General features: G+C 42.7%; 3 protein-coding genes and 1 non-coding gene across 5 annotated transcripts in view; 2 read left to right on the top strand and 2 right to left on the bottom strand.

Annotated features, from left to right (window-relative positions):
* The window catches only part of uspl1 (ubiquitin specific peptidase like 1), a 28,676-nt gene extending 7,626 nt beyond the window's left edge, over positions 1 to 21,050 (bottom strand). The window contains exons 1-10 of one of the 2 annotated variants that reach the window (XM_030100810.1): positions 20,907 to 21,050; positions 19,902 to 20,058; positions 19,228 to 19,350; positions 18,343 to 19,147; positions 17,508 to 17,618; positions 15,511 to 15,640; positions 13,614 to 13,739; positions 12,705 to 12,865; positions 10,040 to 11,693; positions 1,026 to 1,031 (exon numbers count right to left, since the gene is read on the bottom strand). In XM_030100810.1, the coding sequence (XP_029956670.1) occupies positions 10,045 to 11,693; positions 12,705 to 12,865; positions 13,614 to 13,739; positions 15,511 to 15,640; positions 17,508 to 17,618; positions 18,343 to 19,147; positions 19,228 to 19,350; positions 19,902 to 20,027 (3,231 nt within the window). In that variant the 5' untranslated portion in view covers positions 20,028 to 20,058; positions 20,907 to 21,050 and the 3' untranslated portion in view covers positions 1,026 to 1,031; positions 10,040 to 10,044. Of the gene's footprint in view, positions 1 to 1,025; positions 1,032 to 9,692; positions 11,694 to 12,704; positions 12,866 to 13,613; positions 13,740 to 15,510; positions 15,641 to 17,507; positions 17,619 to 18,342; positions 19,148 to 19,227; positions 19,351 to 19,901; positions 20,059 to 20,906 lie in introns of those variants that run through there. The other variant, XM_030100809.1, reaches the window with a different exon arrangement.
* On the top strand, positions 3,456 to 4,946 carry medag (mesenteric estrogen dependent adipogenesis). The gene is made up of 5 exons (XM_030100811.1): positions 3,456 to 3,669; positions 3,746 to 3,882; positions 4,071 to 4,186; positions 4,275 to 4,439; positions 4,540 to 4,946. The coding sequence occupies exons 1-5, from the start codon at positions 3,467 to 3,469 to the stop codon at positions 4,552 to 4,554; spliced, it is 636 nt and encodes a 211-aa protein (XP_029956671.1). The 5' UTR covers positions 3,456 to 3,466; the 3' UTR covers positions 4,555 to 4,946.
* alox5ap (arachidonate 5-lipoxygenase-activating protein) lies at positions 4,628 to 8,214 on the bottom strand. Its single transcript, XM_030100812.1, has 5 exons — positions 8,057 to 8,214; positions 7,882 to 7,954; positions 5,909 to 5,979; positions 5,138 to 5,219; positions 4,628 to 5,058 (listed from the first exon to the last, which is right to left on the bottom strand). The coding sequence occupies exons 1-5, from the start codon at positions 8,202 to 8,204 to the stop codon at positions 4,896 to 4,898; spliced, it is 537 nt and encodes a 178-aa protein (XP_029956672.1). The 5' UTR covers positions 8,205 to 8,214; the 3' UTR covers positions 4,628 to 4,895.
* Positions 9,302 to 9,373, top strand: trnae-uuc (transfer RNA glutamic acid (anticodon UUC)). The gene has a single exon. It is a non-coding gene; the product is annotated as a tRNA-Glu (tRNA).
* Positions 21,051 to 21,998: the final 948 nt, after the last annotated feature.

Here is a 21,998-nt window from a genome sequence, read left to right as displayed (position 1 = left end):
AACAATATGTGACGTCAAGCTAATTTTGTAACTATGACATTCCCGCCAGTGCATTCTACTTCAAAATAAAACTCTACAATGTATTTATCATAACCTTCAAATAAATAAATAAACATGAAATTGACATGAACACGTTGATTCGAGTATCTGGTATCTTATCACAAAAATACAGCATAAAAGTGTGTTTTCCGAGCTGTAAAATTAAGTTTTAAGGTGGCATTCAATTTGTTAACCTTTCTTCTGAAGGCCAACTGGACGATGCTTCCGGTATGTGGTGCAGCGTGTAGCTTGTTTGGATGTTAGCTCACGCTGCTTCCACCGGCACCAAACCTCCTGCACACTCACCGAGCCACAGAAGAAGCACCGGGACCAGCCTGCACGCACCGGGTCGGGTCATGACTCCCGTGGCCGCCGCGTCAATCGCCGTCTTCTCATCCAGGCTCGCGGGCCGATGGAGCTACATTCCTGCACTGCCTCCGCTCCGTGTGCGCTCCGCTGCGGCGGCGGCTGGCGCTGAGCTGCAGCGACCCCTGGTGGACCGAGGGTGAACAGCTCACTGACATTACAAAAAACTTTGTAATGTAAGTTTGTACAAAGATTTCTAACATCTTCAAGAAAAAAATAATCGTAATAAAATGCTTCTCTGCAGGATATCTGGAACTCTCAGCATCCATGTGTACAGAAGTGCTGTTATATTTCCACTTCTTTCAATAAAACAGTGTGATTCCCAATAAATGAATAAGAAGCAACAGTTACTTTTATTGTAAAAAAAAAAAAAAGAATAATAAGGTAGCCTTGTCTTTATGATTTGAACTATAAAGACATTGAGTTCTCTGCTGGGTTGGTTTTAGATTTTTTTTTTTTTTTTTTTTTTAATTGGAGATGGCTCTCCCAGGGCAAGTCAGAAAAAAAATACAGACTGAAAAACACATATTTACACTGAAAATGCCACTGGAATTTAAAGTTGACTTGGAGTTTTCAAACTTCATCTGGATTCTTTGAACTTATTCTGGACTCCTTTTTACATGACAGTGACTGGTTAAATGATCTAACTTCATGTTCAGGGGCATTAATAAAAAGGAATAAAACTTCAGTCACAGCACTCGGGGAATGACAATCAACACTGCTCAGTGGGTTCTGCAAAGCTACTGGGTGATTAGCAACAATTTCTACAGAGAACTGTTATCACGTGTAAAGGACAACGTGACAGATCACACATCCTGCACCATTAGAAAACAGTATTTTAAATTGCTCAGATTTCCTCAGCTTATTTCAGTTGGAAACCCAAGTCAACGCCTAAACAAGTAAAGGCTCAAACATGTAGGAGTGTGAAGTGTGATACTCAAACAGGAGGTGTCACCTGAGCAGTTACTGGCAGCAGTGAAACATGAGCTCTTGAACACACTTTGAACAAGGAAATATTATGTTGGTGCGTGAAACCGTCAAGATATTACTGGGAAACAAAGAAGTTTGCGACTGCACTGCAAAGTCTAAAAGCCCACCATTAAAAAAGGAGAAAGTTAATGTGACACTATCCTCTAAGACCTCAATGATTTCATTTAACTTGAACACGAATGGTTACAAATCTACTTGCAATAAAATACACACGTTTACAGGTTAAATAAACCAACACACTTTCGACTCTTCACAGGGAAAACGTAAGATCAAGATTCAGTGAACATTTTGAGTTTTGCAAACTACAATTCCTCAATTCTTTCTTTTTCTTGAAAAGGTTTTCACAATGAGGGGGAGTATGTTTTTTTGTTTTCAGGTCAAGCCAGCCTGGTGGAGACATGCAGAACAAATGAGTCAACAGCCTCTTTTGCCACAGAGTCTAAACATGGACTTCTTGAACCACAAACATTAAACAGGCCAGTTCTATTGCTGAGCCACAGCTGTGAGTGTTCATATATTTGTGCGAAGCAAGTGATCTTTAGGGAAAGGGAGCCCGAAGCTGGAGTGCCAGTCCTGTTTGAACACAGGGATTGGCTGTTATTATTCACTTCAACACAAAGAGGCAAAGTGTTCAAGCACTTACTGGCAGCGATGAAACGCGAATGAAGTGAAATAATCAATCTTCTGCTAGACTGTTTGAAGAAAGTAACAAGTCAGTGTGTGAGTCTTTGTGACAACAGAGCGAGATGAACAGAAATGCGTGCATGAGGAAAAGGATTGTAGATTAAACATCAATGCATGGAAGTTTTATTTCAACAAAAAGACCTTCACATGGCTCAGTCACCATGAGGAGCTGGAGTGCCACGTGGCTCTTACCAAACACTAAGTTTTGCAAAATCTAGCTGATTTTTTTTTTTTTTTTTTTTTTTTTTTTTTTTTTTTAGAAATGTAGTTTATAAACGTAAGGATTTTCAACCATCTCAAGCGGTTTTTGAAGTTTTCAGTGACTGTGGAGTAAGTCATATTGACACAAGTAACTCAAATAAGAAGCACAACGTATGTTTGGGTATCAAATATTGCATCTACCGGTAAGTGTTTTCAGTGGTATCATTCCCTCACCTTAGAATACATTTCTATTTTAATTTAGATGCCTGTTGTCAGTATTGTCTTCATTCGTTTCTGTGCTGTGTGTTGCTGAAATACTGCAGGTATTCAAAAAGAGTTATGCAGTAACTATGATCTGCCACAAAAGGGAAAACTGGTAACGTCGCTTGACGGTTTGTGATGGCGACCCAGTCGAAATAACATGTTTCTTCCTGATAATTCAGTCTCCAAAGGCAGAGAGATGACTCATCTGCATAGACTCATCTCAAGTAGATATAGATAGATGGATAGATAGATTGATAGATAGATAGATAGATAGATAGATAGATAGATAGATAGATAGATGCAAAGACAGCCATGGACATTATCGAACAACAGGCCTATAGATTAAATCATGAATACTAGAGCACTATTTCACTATTTACAGAATATAAGACATGCTAAACAAATACATTTGATTTTAAATATCTTAATATTGTCAGGACAGGAAGCACCTATTAGTTTATACACACACACGCCCCACCCCCAAAAAATTTATAAATTAATGTATTTAATGAATTATTAGTGCCACACAAATACATTTTAATGGGAGGCATTCTCGAAAAAGTGAATAAATCTTGAATATTTGTGTGATTTTATTCTATTTCAGTACTGGTGAGGGCTAACGTTTTTTTTTTCTCCAATGTCTTTTTATTAACATAAACATACAAATAACAACAAATGTATCAAAAAGCAAGCAATGCAAAAAAAAAAAAAAAAAAAAAAAAAGGTGAGGGCTAACATGTTTGAGAATATCTCTAAAATAAGTGAAATCCCTGAACTGGACCCCTGTGAGTGTTGTTCCCGCTGCAGGACTTTATTCTGTCTGACCGGAAGTCATGAGGTCTGCCTCTGGGCGGAACTCCAGGCTGGATAAATACCGGCGGCTGCAGCGGCAGAGAGCAGACTGACTGGGGAGGCAGAGACCATGCCGACCAGCGAGGCGTCGTCCCCCCGGGTGACGGTGACGGAGCTGGGCCAGTTCCTGAGGAAGCCTCCGGCCGGGTTCTCGGTGGAGCCTCTCCGCTCCGGGTACCGGGTCCTCTGCGACCCGGCGGACTGCCTGCTGCTGCTGGACGACTTCCGCTCCAGCACCGGGGACACGGTCGTCTTCCAGGAGTCGTTGGGACGGTGAGGAAACGGGTTTCATCTCTGAACTTGCTTCTTGCATGCGCAGGTCAACCTAACACGAGCTCGACCCCGACAGGAAAGTGAGAATGCAGAATCTGTGGGAATACACCACCGTGAGGAAGAGCCTGCTGTCCAAGAGGATCTGTCTGCTGGTGTCGGCCTGCCAAGAGGTCCCCTCAAAAACCAGCAAAAAGGCAGGGAATGAAGTCTCAGGTAAGATTACATTCAGCGTGATTGTGTTCTTCCCTGCCTGCAGCTCCAGTGACTCATCCAGACTTGGGATGGTTGCAGATGGGTGGAGCAGACAAATGACAAATGCAGCACAGTTTTCAGCCCCATTAAAGCATGTCTAGTAGTGTTTTTTTTTTTTTTTTAATCCCTGCCTTCAATCCCTGTTTCAGTGCTGGAGCGGTTCGTGGTGTGCATCGACGGCAGCGACCCCTTCATCAGGTGGCAGATGGAGAAAGGCCTGAACTGGACCATCTCCTCTGTGGCTGGAGAAAGCTACAGGGTGGAGGTACGCCCGGCTTCATGCTGCGCCCTCTGAATACAGATGTTATTTCATACATGGAGGGAATTAAAGTCGCCTTTGCCTTCTATTCTAGATTGACCTGACTGACGCGATGGAGAGCTGGGCTCAGAAAAACCTGAGTGACCGCCCGATGAGCGTCCGACCGGTGTGGAGAGATGCTTCTTTCACCCTCAAGTACAACTCTGACGCTCTCTTTGACTTCCCACACTGGTTCGGCTTCAGCAAGAGAAAATTCACAGTAAGTCTCTAAGATTTTTTTTTTCTTTTCAAAAACATGTCACCCTTTTGTTTATGTATTTACCTAACATGCTTTTTTTTTGTCTTTGTTACCCTTGAAGTTGAGACTCAACTGAGCTGGCTGTGGACAGAAAAGGAAAGAATGGAGTTATTTGCTCAGTTTTTGGTGAGACCTGACTCTGCAAGGACTTTTTGGATGACATGAAGATCAGTCTCATTCTGTACATATTGTTTTTTTTTTTTTTTTTTTTGCTGTTCCATAATGTGGGAACATTTGTGTAACTGACATTGTCTGCAGATTTCTGTACATTTTAACCAATATTTGGTTGCAAGGAAAGTTATTGAATTTTATTTTTGTATCAAACATGCAATTAAAACTTTCACAAAAGAGACAATCCAGTGTTTTAATTGACGTGTTGAAGAATGATTGTGAGGAATTTACTGGACATACACCAATCTAAGGGATGAGGAGAAGAGCAGACGCAGCGTTGGTGATCGTTTCCACATATTCTTTGTAATCGCTGCCGAAGTAATGAGCCAGCAGGTAGTTGAAGATGCCAACGACACACATGAGGAACAGAAAGCCAATCACGCGTTTTCCAAACAGGTAGCCTGGGGTGCTGCACGGAAAAGAACGCATTTATTAGACTATGCTTCCAGCTGCAACAACCAAAAAAAGTGTCTTTTTCATTGATTCACCTTTGAGAAGTTTGTCCCAGATAACCAACGAAGTACTTCTGCCTGACTAGAAGGTAGATGAAGCCAGCGAACGCAGCGGGAGCTTCAAACGGACGACAGAGAAACACTCGGTGTCACTAACAGTGACAGCATTTGGCCCAAAAACCTGGCAGATATGTTTCTGTTCTTTAAACTACTCATGACTCAAACAGTGAAGTCACAATTACGTGGTGATTAGAGGTAGATTAGTTTTACTTAAGCTGAATCAGTAATGATTAGTACAGGATCATAAGTTAATCTGTGTGGTAATTGCTCCAATGTGTTGAATTTCATTCATCATGGTGCCTCAGTGTGCTTTGTGTTACAGTCAAGGTTTAACCAGGAAGAGTTGGCTTGACCTGCTTTGTATATCTGGACAGCTGAAGGAAATGAACTGAAAAAAGTTCAGGAGTAGAGTAAAATTCTCACTGGTGTGTGAATTTTTCTATTGGGAGGGAAAATATGCATATAGTTCAAGAGAAAAAAAATCTGTATTCAACATTTCAGACTAGAAATCTGATCCCATCGACTGTTAAAGGCTCTGTAATTTATTCTCTGAAGTGCTTTGTATGATGTCTTAAAGCCCACGATACATGTCTCAGCCTGGACGCTGTGTTTGCTTTCCCTAAACAAATTGTTCATGTAGGTCAAAGTACTTCAGCTGGCACACTGCATATTTCTGTTTTCTTCTTTTGAATGCTCTCTGAGAAGGTGTGGATCTATTTGAGGGACTTTACCGTCATTAATATTTACCTTGACTGAGACACAGGCCGGCACACCACATCACTGCCAGGAAAGTGGGGTAAACGTCCATGCAGTTGCGACTGAAAGAGTGGATGACCGAGAAAAGTTAGTCTTTCACATGTATCAAGGAAATCATCTGCTGTGAGATATTATAAATGCAGCCTGATTCAGAACCAAACAAGGCTGCTTTTAATGTTTAGATCCTACAGATCAGACAAAAAAACAAAAAAAAAAAGAAAAATCAACAAGTGATGATGAGAATATTGAAAGAAAAGGACATCTGAGTGTCTGGGCTCCTGAACGCAGCGTGTCGGTCTGAGTGTCTGAGGAGCAGCGTTGCGTCGCAAAGCCAGGAAAAAGTGAGGCCAATCTTTGTGTCAGCGTGAACTGGCTGTTGCAATAACTCGCAATAATCAAGACAGTGTGTTGAACAAAGCTGTGGCCCTCGAACCTTTTCCAGCCTCACATTCCATTCTTCAAAGATGTGGTCAAGTCACTTGTAGTGTTGATCATTTGTTGTAGAAATACCTTTTCAGAGAGCAGCTGGTTACTAACTTTAACAATTCATCAACTCATATCATGCAGAAGGTTGTAATCTTTATCCTCAGGTAAAGGGGTCACAGATGTAGTGAATGATATTTAAACATAAATCAATCATTATTTCAGCTCACAATGAATTGTTTCATCATGTGAATATTCCAAATTTTCAATTCCAGTTGCTCCAAAGTGAGATTTCTTTTTCTGATATTTACAGATGATGCATTTAGCTCATGATATTAACTTTGATCGCTTCTCTTCGGCCTCATTGAACCAACCCTACAGACAATTGAAATACAGCGTTACACTATTTGCACCACATCCTGGCACTTGAAGCTTGTCATCTTTTGAAATTGTCACATTTTCTCCATGGCAGGATGTTGCTCAGATATTTCCTTTAGAAAACAAGAAGTGCATTGTTCCTTTTCCAGCAACTGAACAAAACGCTCTCAGTTACACATACAACATTAGTATAAATTTTTCGGGCCGCAGCCTCTTTCTCAAAGTTCATCAAAGTAACCGATTGTGTGCAGGAAACCGCTGACACTCATGAGTGTTTCAATCCTACAATCATTTCAATGTTTTTTTTTCCTCCCTCTTCTGTTGTTTGTCTTCAAGCAGAAACTGTTTTTCACTCACAATTTTTGTGTCAGTTTGATAGAATTTTATATGTGATGTTAGTTTTTTTGCTAATGTGTTTTTTTTTGTGCCATTCCATAATGAGTCAATCTTAGAAATCTCACAAGAAAAAGTATTTATATTAATCCTTTGACGAATAATGGTTTGAATATTGTGTTACAGTGTAACAAAACTGCACAAAAAATGTTTCCAATCACCGAAAGATGAGGTGAAAAATGAACGACGGACGAAAACTGACGGTGGCACATCATTGCTGTCTTATAAAAGGTCAAAAGTTGCCATGTATTCAATAAACAAAAATGCAAAATAACAACACCCTCATGTCTGAGAAACCGGAGCAGTCCAGTTCTTTTCTAATAAACCACGAGCTCAGTGATTCACTCAGTGCTCGCTTCTAAATTTCCAAGTCACAAGTTTCTCCGTTTACTTTAATGAAGAATTAGGACCTGGCTGAGACTTTGCTCTGATAGGCCCACAGACCGCAGACTGCAGGCATGTGCAGTCCTCTTTCCCTATTTTAACAAGATGATGATTCAACCCAGTGAAAAGCTGGAGAGACACATGCTTTCCAAATGGCTACACTGTCTGTTTCATCGTCCCAGCAGGCATTCAAATACACTCTGAACCAGCTTGTGTTCAGGCAAATCAGGCTCGCCTCTCTCCCTCAGAGGAAGTATTATTTGGTAGGGCTATAAATTCAAATGGAAAGATCACAGAGGGAAACAAAAATAACACAACTCACCCATTGTGTGACTGGCACAGACATTTTCAACGGAAGAACTGGATACCGAGAAAAGGGCACTCACTTGGCACAGGACACTCGCTCCATCGCAGAAATGGGGATGTTCTTACACTTCTCTACCTTCTGTGCAAAGAATACTTCAACAAAGACACAAATTAAATGACAGAATTAGGAATTACACATTTAGCCACTGATTTTAAAAAAACAAACAAAAAAAAAAACAAGTGGGCTTTTCTTACTGTTCTGGAGGACGCTGATGAGGGTGACGATGACCAGAAGGTAGATGTTTTCCACCACTTTGTTGGTTTCCATGTCGGCTGTGTGTGCTGCTGAAGCAGGTAGATGCTGAAACTGAGGGAGAGAGAGCAAACGCAAACCTAATATCATGTCCCCCTCATCTCTGTTTGTGGCTTCCTCTTTATGTAAATGATGCCAGAGCACCAACAGGTTATGTACTACTTCCTCTATCTGTTTGTAACCAGCTTGTGAAATCATCTTTACCTTCATGTTTTGCAGAAATGTCATCCTCAACAAGAGTGTGGTCCAAAACTGTGCAGATATGGGATTGCCATCAGTAGCAGGATCTCATGTTTATTTTTCTCTGGATTTAGAGATGACAAATCAGATGCATGACTGTGCAAATGTTGGGCTTTCTAAGCTCAAAATTAGAGTCAACAACAATAGCAAGGAAAATCTGTCTGGCAGACAAAAATCTGGCTTTTTTTTTTATTTTATTTTTTTTTTTACAGTTTCAACCCACAAACATGACTCACTCCACAAATGCAAGTCCTTTTCAAATATGGCACCATGGAAAGGGGTGTATCAGATTCCTATATTTGTTGCAGCAGAGACATAATCTACCAAACACCATTTATCTTTTTTTTTATGTAGTTTCAGCAAAGTGTTATATACTGTAGTTTTACAAAAACTATATCCTATTCCCTATTTCCCTCCCTGAGTCTTCACAGAGTTGGCAATTATTTGCAACTATACATACTGTACATATTTACTCAAAATAGCCTGAAAGTATTGATAATAAGTTTACTTTCAAATTTCAGCGTTCAATAAGGACGCTAGAAGGTGTGTTTTTCTTTGGCTTATGTAAAGTCAAACAGCACCTACACGTGCTTTCTAATGGTAAGGCAACTTCCTCTAAGCACGTTTTGATGTTGAATAATGATTTACTTATCTTTCCTTATCAGATAATTGAAACCATATAAAACAATATTAACACAGTATTGAATGTAGTAGCTCAGAGATGGATTTCTAACCCTTTTTCTAGCCGTCCAGTATGTAGGAATTATTCCATCTTTCCTGAAACCGGAAGCAGATTGAATCATTTTGCGTCGAGCGTTAAATCCGTCGGAAAACAAGCAGTGACAATACCTTTAGAAAAAAAAATCCGATATTCATATCAACAAAAATGGCTGAAACGCACAAATATTATTGAACAAGTCACTAATATTTACGTGTGTCAGCATCAGTCCCATATGGTCTAGCGGTTAGGATTCCTGGTTTTCACCCAGGCGGCCCGGGTTCGACTCCCGGTATGGGAACACACTTTTTCTCTTTCACTGTCAACACGATGTATCGTGGTGAGAAATATTGCTGACGTTACTATACTTCTTTACAAATATCACCGCCGTTAATGGACGTCATAATAACTAATTATGCTAAAGCTACTAAATTCAGAATGAACATCTGAATTCCTGTAACATTCGGATTTTCTATTCACTTGTCAGGCTACTCAGTATCTTCCAGCTTTATAAGATTCAAGTATACTAATATCACATTTGTAAGTGACTGTTTTATATAAACAGAAATGGATCTTTAGGTGAAGTATGTCTCAAACAAAGCTGTAGAGGCCTCAAGCAGTGACGGTGACTTCAATCACATTTTTATTCCTCTAAGCAGATGTCAAGAAACCTGCACCCAGTCAGCGAGGTTTTGGGACATTTATTTTCGTAATTTAAATACCAACCAACAAATGCACAAATCATCTAAATTATTTATTTAAAGATCATAAAAATAACAAGGGGGTTTCAAGGGGTTTCAAGTCATACATCAAAAAAGCCACCAGACAGTTTGGACTGTAAACACAGCTTGTCTAATCAACCCAGTTCATACAGTAGGTACAAACGATAAAAAGTGCAGTTTTAAGGTTTTTATCAAGTTGAGCATGATGCAAAACCTTCTACGTCAGTGAAAACAAATCCACTTCTACAGTTTAAACAAAAAGATCAAGTGCCCCAAGAGCCTCGGCCTCCATGGCGGTCGGAGTCTGCGCTGCAGCCTTGGATAAAAACTCCTCCAGGAAGTTGTCTGGGTTGGATGTGTTCTCTCCGCCGTTTGCTGGCGGGACTGGGGCGGCGTAGTCTGTCTGGTCGGTGCCGTCTTTCCCATTGGCGAGCATTTCCAGGAACTCGGTGCTGTCTGGGGAGAGGTTGCTGGCTGTGGTTGCGGGTGAGAGCAGGTCGGAGAGGAAGTCGTCGTAGGTGCTGGAGGTGACGGTGCTGGGCGAGCCCAGGTCGGTGCTGTCCGGCTGCAGGCTGCCGTCCCCCTGCATGCCCAGCAGCTTGTTCAGCCTGGCCAGCTTCTTCTTCTTCGCTTTCAGCTTCTTGAGCAGCTTGAGTCTGAGGGCGTCCGTGCTGCTGGGGCCCGGAGGAAGATCCGAGGACTGTTTCTTTAAAGCCGCTTCGTGAGTAAAACGAGAGACTGTCGGCCTCCCCGCAGTGTTCAGGTGGTTTGAGGTGACGGGAGGCGGCGGCGAGGATGCAGCCAGGCCGTTTGATCTCTTAGCACCGAATGCCCCGTACATCTCTGCGGCTTTGGGCGGGAGACCCGCAGCGTCCTCCGTACTGAGCTGGGTCAGAGCAGGAGGCTGCGGTCTCTTCACGGTGCTGGGGGTGGAGTGGAAGGGGGGCACCGGCCTTCGCTGTGCGCTGGATCTGGCGGGCTGCGCCGTGGACTTCTGAACCTGGCTTCGTGGACGTTTGCTGAGCAGGTAGGAGAGTCGGGTGTTGGATTCCAGCGTCGGCTGCACCGGATCCTGAGTGGTGGATGGAGGACAGACGGCGACAGGGGTGACGGGGGAGACGGGGGACGCCTGCTGCGGGAGTTCAGCACATGGCGCGCCGTTTTGGGGAGCTGGGTCTGGATCTGGAGCCTGAACGCTCGTCTTGCTTGAAGCTCGTGAAGACGGAGCGGCTGCCGGAGCCTTTTCGGCCTGGGCAGCCTTTTGTCTGCTGCGGGTGACGACTCCCGCCCGGCCCGCTCTGGCGCTCGGCGTGTACGTGGGATCGCTGGACAAGCTGTCCCGCGACTCGGTCTCAGACGAGCTGCGGCTGGTGTGACCCTCAAGATCGGAGCTGTGACCCTTCCCACCGTCGACTGCGGTGGAGGAGGCGTCTGCGGTGGTCGTCACGGCTTCGCTCTGGCTCGACACGCTCGCTTCTGGAGACTGCTGGCTGCCATGCGACTTTGTGTCCGATTCAGCATTTAAGTCCACCAAGGTGAGCGTGATGATGTCCGTGTGGGAAAGACCCTCGAAGGCGTCGAGCAGCGTGCTGGCGCCGAGCGACGTGTCCCCCTCTGCGTCGGATGTCGAGAGCGCGCGCACGATGTCCGTGTCATTGTGAGTCGCGGAAAAAGACCGATCTGGATCTTCTGCCCTCGAGTTCCCGCCATTCAACATGGCGGCCCCCTGGCTTTCAGAGGGCGGAGCTTCAACGGACGTGCTGGAGGGAGAACAAGCGCCCGAGTCGTTGCTCTCCTCCGCCTCCCAGAAGAGCACATGCAGCTGCTCGGCCGGGACCGGCAGCTTCTCATGGGTCTGACAGACCGGGTGTTTCAAGTCGTCATATTCCAGCCAGGAACCTGAAGGGAGGAAGCACAGTTTGGATCATTAAATCAAAGAGCTGAGGTTACATTTCAACCATTTCAGTGTGGCGATTTGATTTACTGAATCAATATACAGTATTATTAGATATTCTCTTTTCTCCGCTGACATTAGATATTATTTTACCAGCACATCAGTGAAAATTTGTCATTACTCCTGTTTTTGTCCCTCAGTTTCACAATCAGCTCTGATTCCAGAGAGTTAAAAAAGAAAAAAAAAAAAAAAAATTTCCATCAGCTGAAGAAGAAGAGCAGTGAATCAGACACAGACAGAGAAAGTTACTGAATCTACTTCTGGTAATTCTAGTACTTGAGCAAGTGTAGTAATGAAGCTTTTCATTTTTATTTGAGCAAATATCTGAATTCACTGATTTAAAAAAAAATGTCTTGAAATAATTATTCAATTTTAGCATTACATGCCTTCCCACTGAGTTCATTAAAAGTCCACCATATCTTACTAAAGGTTATTTATATTAATAAAAATCACAAACAACAAAAATGGTGGATAAGTTTTGCTCAGACTGAAATAAAAATGCAAAAATGACAATGTTCTATTTCTTCTAATTTTAGTCTTGTGAAATCTAAAACGTGAAGAGCCGTCCTGCGGTGGCCTCTGCTCAGGCTGAACACTACCGCAGCCGTCCAGCAGCCTGTGCTGTTGGCAAACCCTGCTGGAGAGGAATTAACCTCCAGCCCTCATGTGACACAATCAGGAGCAAGTTTCTCAACTGGAGTTAAAAAAAAAAAAAAACACAAAAAAAACCCCAAAACGTTTCACAAGATGTGTGAACTTAACTGCTGGTTGACAGACGGAAGAGAGACATTCCTTCAGAGATATGCGGCGGCGACAACAGTGCAGTTCCAGGTATTTATGATTAGGTAATATATTTGGCGTGCTAATCAGACAGTAATTCAAAGCTCATTAACTGGTCTGCATTTAGGAAAAGTCAGATAATTAAACTTAAAGTGAGTCGGTCTTAAAATACCCACCGTCGGAGCGCCGGATCCAGGTGACGAAGTGCTTCAGGCGTTGGTCGTACTGGATGATGGTGGTGACCGAGTAGTGTTTTCCCTGGAAGTCGAAGCTGTAGGCGCCGACGTCGTCGCGAGGAAGACCCTCGACGAAGTGCAGCGCAAAGACGGGAGGCAGCCTGGACAGCACAGAGGGAACGGTGTGATTCAGCCGGACGGCAGCGAAATAGAAACAATCACGGCTGATGTGAAACTTCATCAAACATCTTTTGCTGCTTTAAGCTGGCATTAATGTGCTGAAGTGGCAGATTTTTACCGATTAGTATAAAAACGTTTGATAATACTTCACATACATGTAGTGTTTTCCTCCCGCTCACCTCCATTTGGCTCTAATACAAACCTACACTGGCCCCAGACCTCCTCAACCTGCTTCACACTCAGATCACTGGGTCATCTGCAAACATGACACTACGGGGAGACTCCTGTTTCCTGACTTCACTGGTTAGCCTGCCTATCAACACGCACAAGAACGGGCTCAGAGCTGATCCTCTGTGTAATCCCACCTTCTCTTTAAAGCCTCTGTAACACCAGCGGCGCCACTCACCGCCTCAGGTGAGTTTACAGAACAGGTACTTTCATCTTTTAAAATTAAGTTAATGAATACTGTTAATTACTTCAACTTCAGCTCAAAAACCATGTCTCCACCTGATCTGACTAAATCCTCACTGTCCTGTAGGCATAACATGCTTCCATAATCATCGAATGTGCAATATTAAATTTACAGACACCGACAACTGATACAGGAACCTCACTTCACTGTGTTTTGCGATACATCATGCAAAACTGCAGTTTTCGTTGAGACACCAGCTTCTTTCGCTCGTCGCGGGGAAAACAACATATGCAAATACGGAACGTTTCAGTTCTCACCGAACCAGCTTCATCGTCCTCTTCTGATTCCTGCTGCGGCACACGCTGCACGGCGCCGTGTGGACGGCGTGGAGCGGGCGCCAGTCAGGCATGAGGTTTGTGCAGGTGGAGATCGTTTTACTGAGCCTGAAGAACAACAGAAAACAAGTTTGGTTCAGGATTCATAGGCTGGCGAAATGAGATAAAACGGCAAAAGCTTATTCCTATTAGACCCGTTCGTATTTTCAATAGCTTTCAGTTTCCTTTATTAACAGATTTGTTTCCAACACGCTATCAAGTGAATAATAGTACTTCAAACATTGCACCTATGCAACCTCTCTCACATTCCCTCCTTGTAAAATATTACACTCAGTCCAGTGTAAAAATCACACATATTTTCCTGTTTGATTTCACCGTTTCATAAATGGAGTGCGACACACTGGTGGCTTTTTTACATGTACAATAGTAAACGTGTGAAAATGCAGAGCGACCCCTGCACCCCGCTCTGCTGCACTCTGCACCTCGCCACACGGTGCAGGCTGGAAATAATGAGTTTGCCTTTCTTTGAAAAAAAAAAAAAAAAAATCAGATTTTTTTTGCCTTTTTTTCCCTGTTTGATATAATCATTAACCACACACACCCTGCGGTTTTAAGGAGCTGGTCACACAAAACGGACCTTTACCACACTGTGCTCACAATACACACACATTTTATGATCTACATTACAAATATTTATGTCAATAATCAGTTTGCACAAGGTATTAAATACTGGTGTGGGGAACGAGTCCGAGCTTTCATTCTCTGCTAATACTGTAACCAGTGTCTGCAACGCTGAAGCTAGACTTGCTTTAAAAAAAAGAAGAAAAAAAAACCAAAAAAAACCCCAATGTGGTATGTGACCACAACATGACCGTGAACTGTCACCTTGTGGAAGGAAAATAGAATTTTAAAAATGCTTCCTGCATTCTGTGCATGTCAGCTTATAGGATAAGATTTTCCTTTTTTCCCCACTACAAAAAGAAAGAACCTTAATGAACTGTGCATTTCAAGCATTATTAAAGATTAACAATAATCCATTCCTCACACCGACTCGCAGGCAAATGAGCCTAAATTAAAGACACTTAAAGAAAATCCATCCCAACTTGTCTTCAACAATTTATTCATCTGGTTTTTTTTTTTCCTGCTATGTACTCGAGATGTGTGACACGGCAAAGGCACCTGGGAGTTTTCATCGTCACGCTACGCGTCCATGACAAACCGCATCAATACCTGGCTTAGGAGAAATTAGATTACGCGCTACACAGGTGTATCAGACTCACAGAAATCCAACAGACCCCATAATAATAATAATAATTGAAAGGGTTGTGTTCAGAATAAAAGCAGCTAAATGAATGAGTTCATTCATTCTGCTGTTATTTAAGAATGAAGGAAGCACATGGTGTCTGCGCAAAAGGGCTTGTTCCAGATAACGTGTTTTGACTAAAATGCTGATCCAAGAGGGGAAAACGGAGAAACAAGTGCAAAAAATGGTTTGCTGCTCAGCTAAAGTGACGGTCAAGGCTTTAAAATAGAAAGCGAAACCAAGGAAGAAACCAGACGCCCACCGTTCAAACGGATCAAAGGCGAGACAGAACGGCCAAGACTCCGCCAAGGGTCGCCTCTCGACAATGCTGAATCCTAAATATTTTTCAGTGAATATATTAAAGAGTTTGTAAAGAAAAATGCACAGATTGCAATTTTCTTGTTAACCAAAAATTCTTTTTAAATTGATAATATAATGTGCAGAGTTCTCAATGCAAGAAAATAAATCCGACTTTAAAGATTTTGAGATTTTCTCCCATTTTAAACTCCTCACTGTCATCCTGAACGCAAATATTCATGAAGAATTTAAGATTCAAACAGGCGACCGATCACTCACCGCTCCTTGCTAGCAGCTCGGCACGAACCACACTTGAACTCCCAGCAGAAGGCTGCCTGGAAGAGACACTCCGCCCAGGAGTCCATGGAGAGCAGCAGCGGCATGGCGAACACCGGAGTTTCCCTCTGACCTGAAAACAACCCACGTGCACAAGTTGGAACACAGAGCTGGCTCGAGAGCAGGATGCGGCTGACGTTACACTCGGCGCTTTTCAAAGTTCCATGTGGGCAACTGGATCAAATGTGGTCTGAGTTGAAGAAATCACAAGCTTCTTGACATTTGAAGATTGAGCGTGAGTCATGTTTGCCTGAATCGGAACCATTTCCACAGTTTTCTTTCATATCCCTCTCCTTCACTGTTTGTTTGAGCCGCTTTTTCAGGACAAATACAGTTTTGTTGCAAAATGTAAAGCTGAACCCAAGGTTGGCACGTTTGAACTAGTCTTTCACCGATACGATGGGGGCGATCGCGGAGGGTGGAAAAGATAACGATCAAATATCTGCTTGGATACAAAAAAAAAAAAAAAGTGAGTCATGATGCATATTTCTTTCAGCACTCAATATCAGATATAAGAGAGAAACAGGAAAGTTAACATAACCTCCTCTCTCATCGCCTCCGAGTATTGCTTTTAGATTTAACAGAAAGAATTCATCAAAACAAGATACTGGACTGTTCAATACGAATCTGTGCGTCACGTTAATCGCTGTGCACAGCGGCAGCAGAGGGGTATAGGAGCATTAATATTTGAGAAGAGGAGGCCGGAAGGGCCCCGGGAGCATTGTGTTTGAAAAGCATCGGCTCAGACGTCTCTTCCCAGCTCACAGACGCCTGCTACGATTTGCATATTGTTCTTGAGCTTTATTCTGTTCCCCTTCAAAGAATCCTGACAGACAGTCCGGGGAAACACCTTCTGCTGGATCCTTCGCATTTTTGAGCGACGAGTTACAGCGGACAAATTAGGAATTTCGCTTGCAGAAAGCTTTGGTTGCGTTTTGGTGTTTATTTACATGACAACAGTGTCTGGAGCTGCTGAGAAGGAAACTTTTTGAAAAATGCTCTCATGGTGGATTATCTTTTGAAAAAAAAAAAAAAAAAAGTCAGTCTCTGTTAACTTAAGTTGCCAACTACATCGTTTTTATGTTTCTACTGCTGCAGAGTAAATAGACATCGTTTTCAAAATGTTTCAGCGTCCACGTGAAACTTCTCTGAAACATTGTCACATAAATGGAGTCTGTTATGCTTTAGAGTCCTGGACTCCACACCTTTTTCCTCCTCAGCTGTTCGGTCATGGGACAGATATTAGAAGCAGCTTCTCGACGGAGCATCTGCAAACACTGGAGGCACGAGGCTCACTGACCATCGTTAGCCGACTGCGAGCTCAACATGCTCAGAAGCAAAAGCTACACCAGTGAATTCAAAATAAAGACTCAGCAGCAAAAGGAAAAACAGCAGCAGAAAGAGTTCAGTGAAACTTAGGAGGGATATAGACAGCGAGCGAGGATAATTGAGGTCAAAAAGAGGGATGGCGACATCCAAAGGAGCAAATTCACAGATGGGTCTTCAAACAGTGACGTTACATGAAACAGTGTTTCATGGTGTGAGACTGAGGCAACCCCATCAATGTGGTGGATGGCCTCCATCAATTTAACACCTTCCTAAACTAATGGTATAAATCATGTTTAGGCCAAAACTGCATTTGTTTACATTAATTAATTAAATTTGCCCCATAAAGATACGAGTATGGCAGTGAAATGCAGCGACCTGCTGCACAGTGAGAATCCCTCATTCTTCCAAAACTGCGCAAAACACACACCTCACCTTCCAGATGTTTGCAGACTTTTTGTAAATATTTTATTATTAAGAAACTAGTAAATGGAAATGTGGCAATAGTGAATATGCCTAGGCATTTTTAGATTCCTAAAATAAGCTTTCTATTTTCTGAAGTTGTGAATGTTCAGCCCCGGACTGAGAGCAGGTTGACGAGCTGCTGATCTTACCCAGTTTGCAGCGCAGTTTGGGCTCCAGCGCTTTAAAGACCGACATCCTGAGACTCTGAAGATCGTTGTTGGCTTTTTGCAGAAAGCGACTCGGCACCCGCCTGACCCCATCTGTTGGGAAACAAACACCTTCGGTTAGGCGACCAAACAAAAGCATCTTTATCTTTTCCTTATTATTCTCTGTGTATTTTGAACAGCCTTTACAGATACACCCGTTTATAAGAAGTAGGGTTTATAAAAACTAAAAAAGCCGAGAGTTCTGCACCTATATATTAGTTACTATGGCGACGTCTGGAGTCCAACCAATCAGACCAGATTAACCAGGATCGCATCACACAGGCTTTAAAAGCACTGCACTGGCTTCCTGTGTCTTTTAGGACAGATTTTTAAGCTTCTTTTAATGGTTTTTAAAAGTCTTAAAGCACCTTCTTATCTTGCAGATTTACTTTCATCTGATGAACCTCGGTGAACTCTCAGGTTCTCTGGCGCCGGCCTTTTAATCACTCTCACCGTGAACACAGGAGCCTACGGCGAGGCCGCTTTGCAGTTTTGCAATCTCTGTCCCTTTCTGCAGGATCTTTCACACAGTGGAAGTGAAAGTTGGAGATCCGAGCCTCCTGTCTCCATGCACTGTTCTCTGTCGTGATATCTCCTACATCCAACCAGTACAAACGGTAAAGCTGCCACATCTGACTCATTCTGCAAAGAGCTGCACCTGCTTTGATTGACAACAGAAGCAGAGGCTGCTCGGTTCTGCTAACTCACTTAAGATCACAGGTGTTTCATGGCAAAATATTAAAAATGCACGAGTGAACATCGCGTTGTTGGAACTCACCGCTTTCAGTCTGATGGGCTTGAACGGCGACACAGATGTCTTCGTATGCTTTCATCAGCCGCCACACTGCCGACTGCCGAGGTTCATCCAGCGGTTTACAGTTTTTTAAGCTCTTACAGTTCACCAAAGCGACAAGGAGCGAGTCCAGCCAACACAGGCTGTCGCTGTTCTTCCAAAAAAGTTGATTTGGAATTGGCACAAGTTCCTCTGTCAGAGGGACACGAGACAAATCCTTTCCTTCTGGTTTGATTTCTTTACACATGGTGATTTCTTCAATCTGTGATTTCTGCGCAGAGCCCAGATCGTTGCATCCATCCGGGAGCTCGGGAGAACACAAGTTACTCTTTGACGAGACAACTGCACCACAGGGAGGAGAGGCAGCAGCGTCCACCCCATCATCAGTCTGCAAACCTTCTGATGAGCGCACAAACGAGACCAGGCATGCATTAAGCGCAGGACCCTCCTCTTGAGCAACGCTGACGGAATCCTCCTCCGCATCTGTACCATTAACTCGTGATTTCCGTTCTGTTGCTTCTGAAACTGGATATTCAGTTTGGGATCCATTGATCTTCTCATCGTCTATCAGAGTCGGTGCATGTTGGCCGCTAGCAGCGCCGTTCTCTTCTGCGCCCACGGGGACACTGGCAGCATCTTGTGGCGTTGATCGCAGACGTTTGGTTGCAGGCTTGATCAACTCGTCCTCTTCTTCCAGAGTAGTCTTTCTTTTAGTTCCCACCGTGGACTCCACGGGTTCCAAACTGGCCAGTACATCCTCCAAGGGGCGAGTGACCAACGGGAAAAGGCACTGCGAGGAAGCGGAAACAGGATGGTTAACACAGATGTTTAAATGTGAAACCTGTGACTGCGGCGCTGTCAGGGACTCACCTGTGGGTTTGTGCAGAGGGTGATCGACTCCTGCAAGTTGACATGGTAGGAGCGCAGAGCGTAGGTGGAGCCCTTTGCTGCGCACCAAGGACAATACTCCAATGAAGCAGCTCTTGCCTGAACCTATTAACAGTTGCAAAACAAGTAGACGTTAAGTCATAAACCTTGTTAGTATTTCATGTTTCAGTTAGTTCACAAGTAGAATAGAAGGCAGAGAAAATGATCTATTTGATTTATACACTTCGCTTTCAATTAATGTGGATTTTTTCAAAAAACTTCCATCATCTAGCTTTTGTCAGCAATATTGTTTTAATGGCTGTAAAACCATGAAGAAAGAACCGTTTGTGCATGTGCAATAGGTGTACATGTCAGTATATGTGTGTTTCTTTTAGCTGTGGCATTAAACTACTCATTATTTTCAATGTGGATGTCAATTTTAAATGATGCTTGCTTGCGAATGAATAATGTAAAAAGAAAAAAGCATATGTTTGTAGTACAGTTTCTCTTGTAATTTTGTATATTCTTGAGTTCATCAAGAAACTTTCGCCTTTTACAACCAAAGATTTCCGTTTTTCTTTAATTTGGATTGGTACTGCCCAGTCACAGTATCTTTCAAATATAATTCAGCTTTGCGCAAGTGACAACAGTGAGAGAGAAGCATGAGCTCCACTGACTTTCTCCAAATACCCCGCCAGTGGTGAGGCCAAAGCCTCCAAACCAGTTCCTTCACTAGACATTGGCAAACTGCTGCTGCTCTTCGGGTCCAAGGATGTCCGGTGCCATTCCAGAAATATTACCATGTCACCGCAACCTGGCTCACCTCCAAAGAAGCTAAGGGGGGAAAAAATAGAGTAGACATACTAAGAGATTAAAAATACTGTGTACATATATCACCAAACCTTTCAGAGATTTGATAAATGTGATCTTGATATACTTGGTTTGAGCTGTGATAATGAAAGCCATAACTATCAAAATGCTTGATATGTTTGGATCTATGTATAGTACGTGTGTGTACATGTTATGATACTCTATATCAAACAATGGTGCACGAAGAAGCTTTGGATTTTAGGCCTAGATTTGTAGGTGAGCCATCACAGTAGCACTTGAAATCACAACCGTGGATAATGTGTAAGATGATCAATCTTCGTATATAATGATAACAAATTCAAAAAAGGCAAAATTTGCCCTTGTTGAGTTACATGTTTGGATAATGAAATATCTTTCATTAGAAAGTTTTGTTGCTTAACAGTCTGGGTTACACAACACCCAGGAGCACTGTAAAACTACTTTGCACTACATCATTTTCTGCTTCAATGATTTCTACAAGTTTTCAGATCAATACTTTCAAGAGTAGCACAAACACACACCAGAAACCGTTCTATGGTTAAACTGAATAATACCATACAATAGTAATGGGGTCGACTACACTTCACAATTTACCACCAATACAAAACAAACAAACCATTAACTGAGAGATTTAAAATCAAAATGCTCTCAGCTTTTAAAGACGGCAAAACATTTAGCTGTAATTGATACGACAGATTAAATCACATGAGTGAACTGAACTGTATCTCTGCAAACTGAGGGTTAGCATGCTAACACATTAGCACATGGCCGGACTCACTCATTCGCAATGCCCGATAACTACTTTTTTTTTTTACAAATGAAGTAATACGTACCGAAACCAACATCATATCATACTTAATATCCCGATGCTCATCTGGGGGATCCATCCACGCACGGTTGCTTATATTTATGCGTGTGCCGGAGCCCATGTGCACCTTTTTCGTGTCTGAAACGTCGTGTTTCCGGCCGCCGCCGGCTGTGCCTCGGCCTTTGTCTTCCCCGCTGAGAGGTTCCGCCTGTCCCCCACGTGGCCCCCACTTGGCGGCTGGGTGAACTGCAGCAGCCTGTGTTGAAGTCATTGTTCCACAGTGCTGCTGCAGGTTAGCACGGCACAGCCCAACAAACCAGAGCAAACCGGTGTGGGGAGGCGCGGATCCTGACGTGTTTACAGAGCGGCGCTCTGTTAAGCCAACACATCACTTCTTATCCTCTCCTCATAGCCATACAGCTTAGAAGCTAGTATCAAATTTTAACTTTCTATAACCTTAATTTATTTTAAGGTTGTAAATCATGTTTCTATTACTGAAAAATAAATATATAAGATGTTCTTCTTCTTGTATTATAATAATAGTAGAAGTAGCATTAATAATAATAATAATAATAATAATAATAATAATAATAATAATAATAATAATAATAATAATAATAATAATAACAATACAATGAGATAATTACTGCCATTACATAAATATACATAAATAGTGACACTGAACAAGTTAAGAAACTGAAACTGAAAACTGTGTCACCCAGCAGTGGTTTAGGTATTTTAATATTTCTTCTTCACCATTCTGCCTCTCTCCAACAGCTAAAAAAGATCATATGCGTGATTAACTTCACAAATATCCCCCATATCCAAGTTTGTTTAATAGAGCTTGTAAAAGAGCAATTCTTTCTTGTGTCATTTCTTGTGTCGGATGTTTGTTTTTGTTTTATATGTGCCTTCTGTGTGTGGATTTTAGCGAGGACGTTGGTTGGGTGGGGGTGGGTTGGGGTTTACATATGTCCCTCACTCTGGTTAATACAGCCCTCACAGCTCTTACACCTCCTGCTCTTGTACCCTACCTCCCACCACCCCCACCCACACACACTCAGAAATGCACAAACGAAATCATACACATACACACACATATATCCCTCCACCCAAT

The sequence above is a fragment of the Salarias fasciatus genome, chromosome 10 (assembly GCF_902148845.1).
Source record: "Salarias fasciatus chromosome 10, fSalaFa1.1, whole genome shotgun sequence".
NCBI lineage: Eukaryota > Metazoa > Chordata > Actinopteri > Blenniiformes > Blenniidae > Salarias > Salarias fasciatus.
Note: the sequence above shows the minus strand (reverse complement) of the source record. Positions and strands in the feature narration are given on the sequence as shown.

Bases quoted from the DNA above. Each gene is read 5' to 3' on its own strand.
- medag (XM_030100811.1), top strand. From the start codon at position 3,467: ATGCCGACCAGCGAGGCGTCGTCCCCCCGGGTGACGGTGACGGAGCTG. The intron at 3,670-3,745 runs GTGAGGAAACGG...CGACCCCGACAG, and splicing joins TTCCAGGAGTCGTTGGGACG to GAAAGTGAGAATGCAGAATC. The intron at 3,883-4,070 runs GTAAGATTACAT...TCCCTGTTTCAG, and splicing joins GGCAGGGAATGAAGTCTCAG to TGCTGGAGCGGTTCGTGGTG.
- alox5ap (XM_030100812.1), bottom strand. From the start codon at position 8,204: ATGATATTAGGTTTGCGTTTGCTCTCTCTCCCTCAGTTTCAGCATCTA. The intron at 5,980-7,881 runs GTGAGTGCCCTT...CCACTCTTTCAG, and splicing joins GAGCGAGTGTCCTGTGCCAA to TCGCAACTGCATGGACGTTT. The intron at 5,059-5,137 runs GTGAATCAATGA...TTTTCCGTGCAG, and splicing joins CTGGGACAAACTTCTCAAAG to CACCCCAGGCTACCTGTTTG.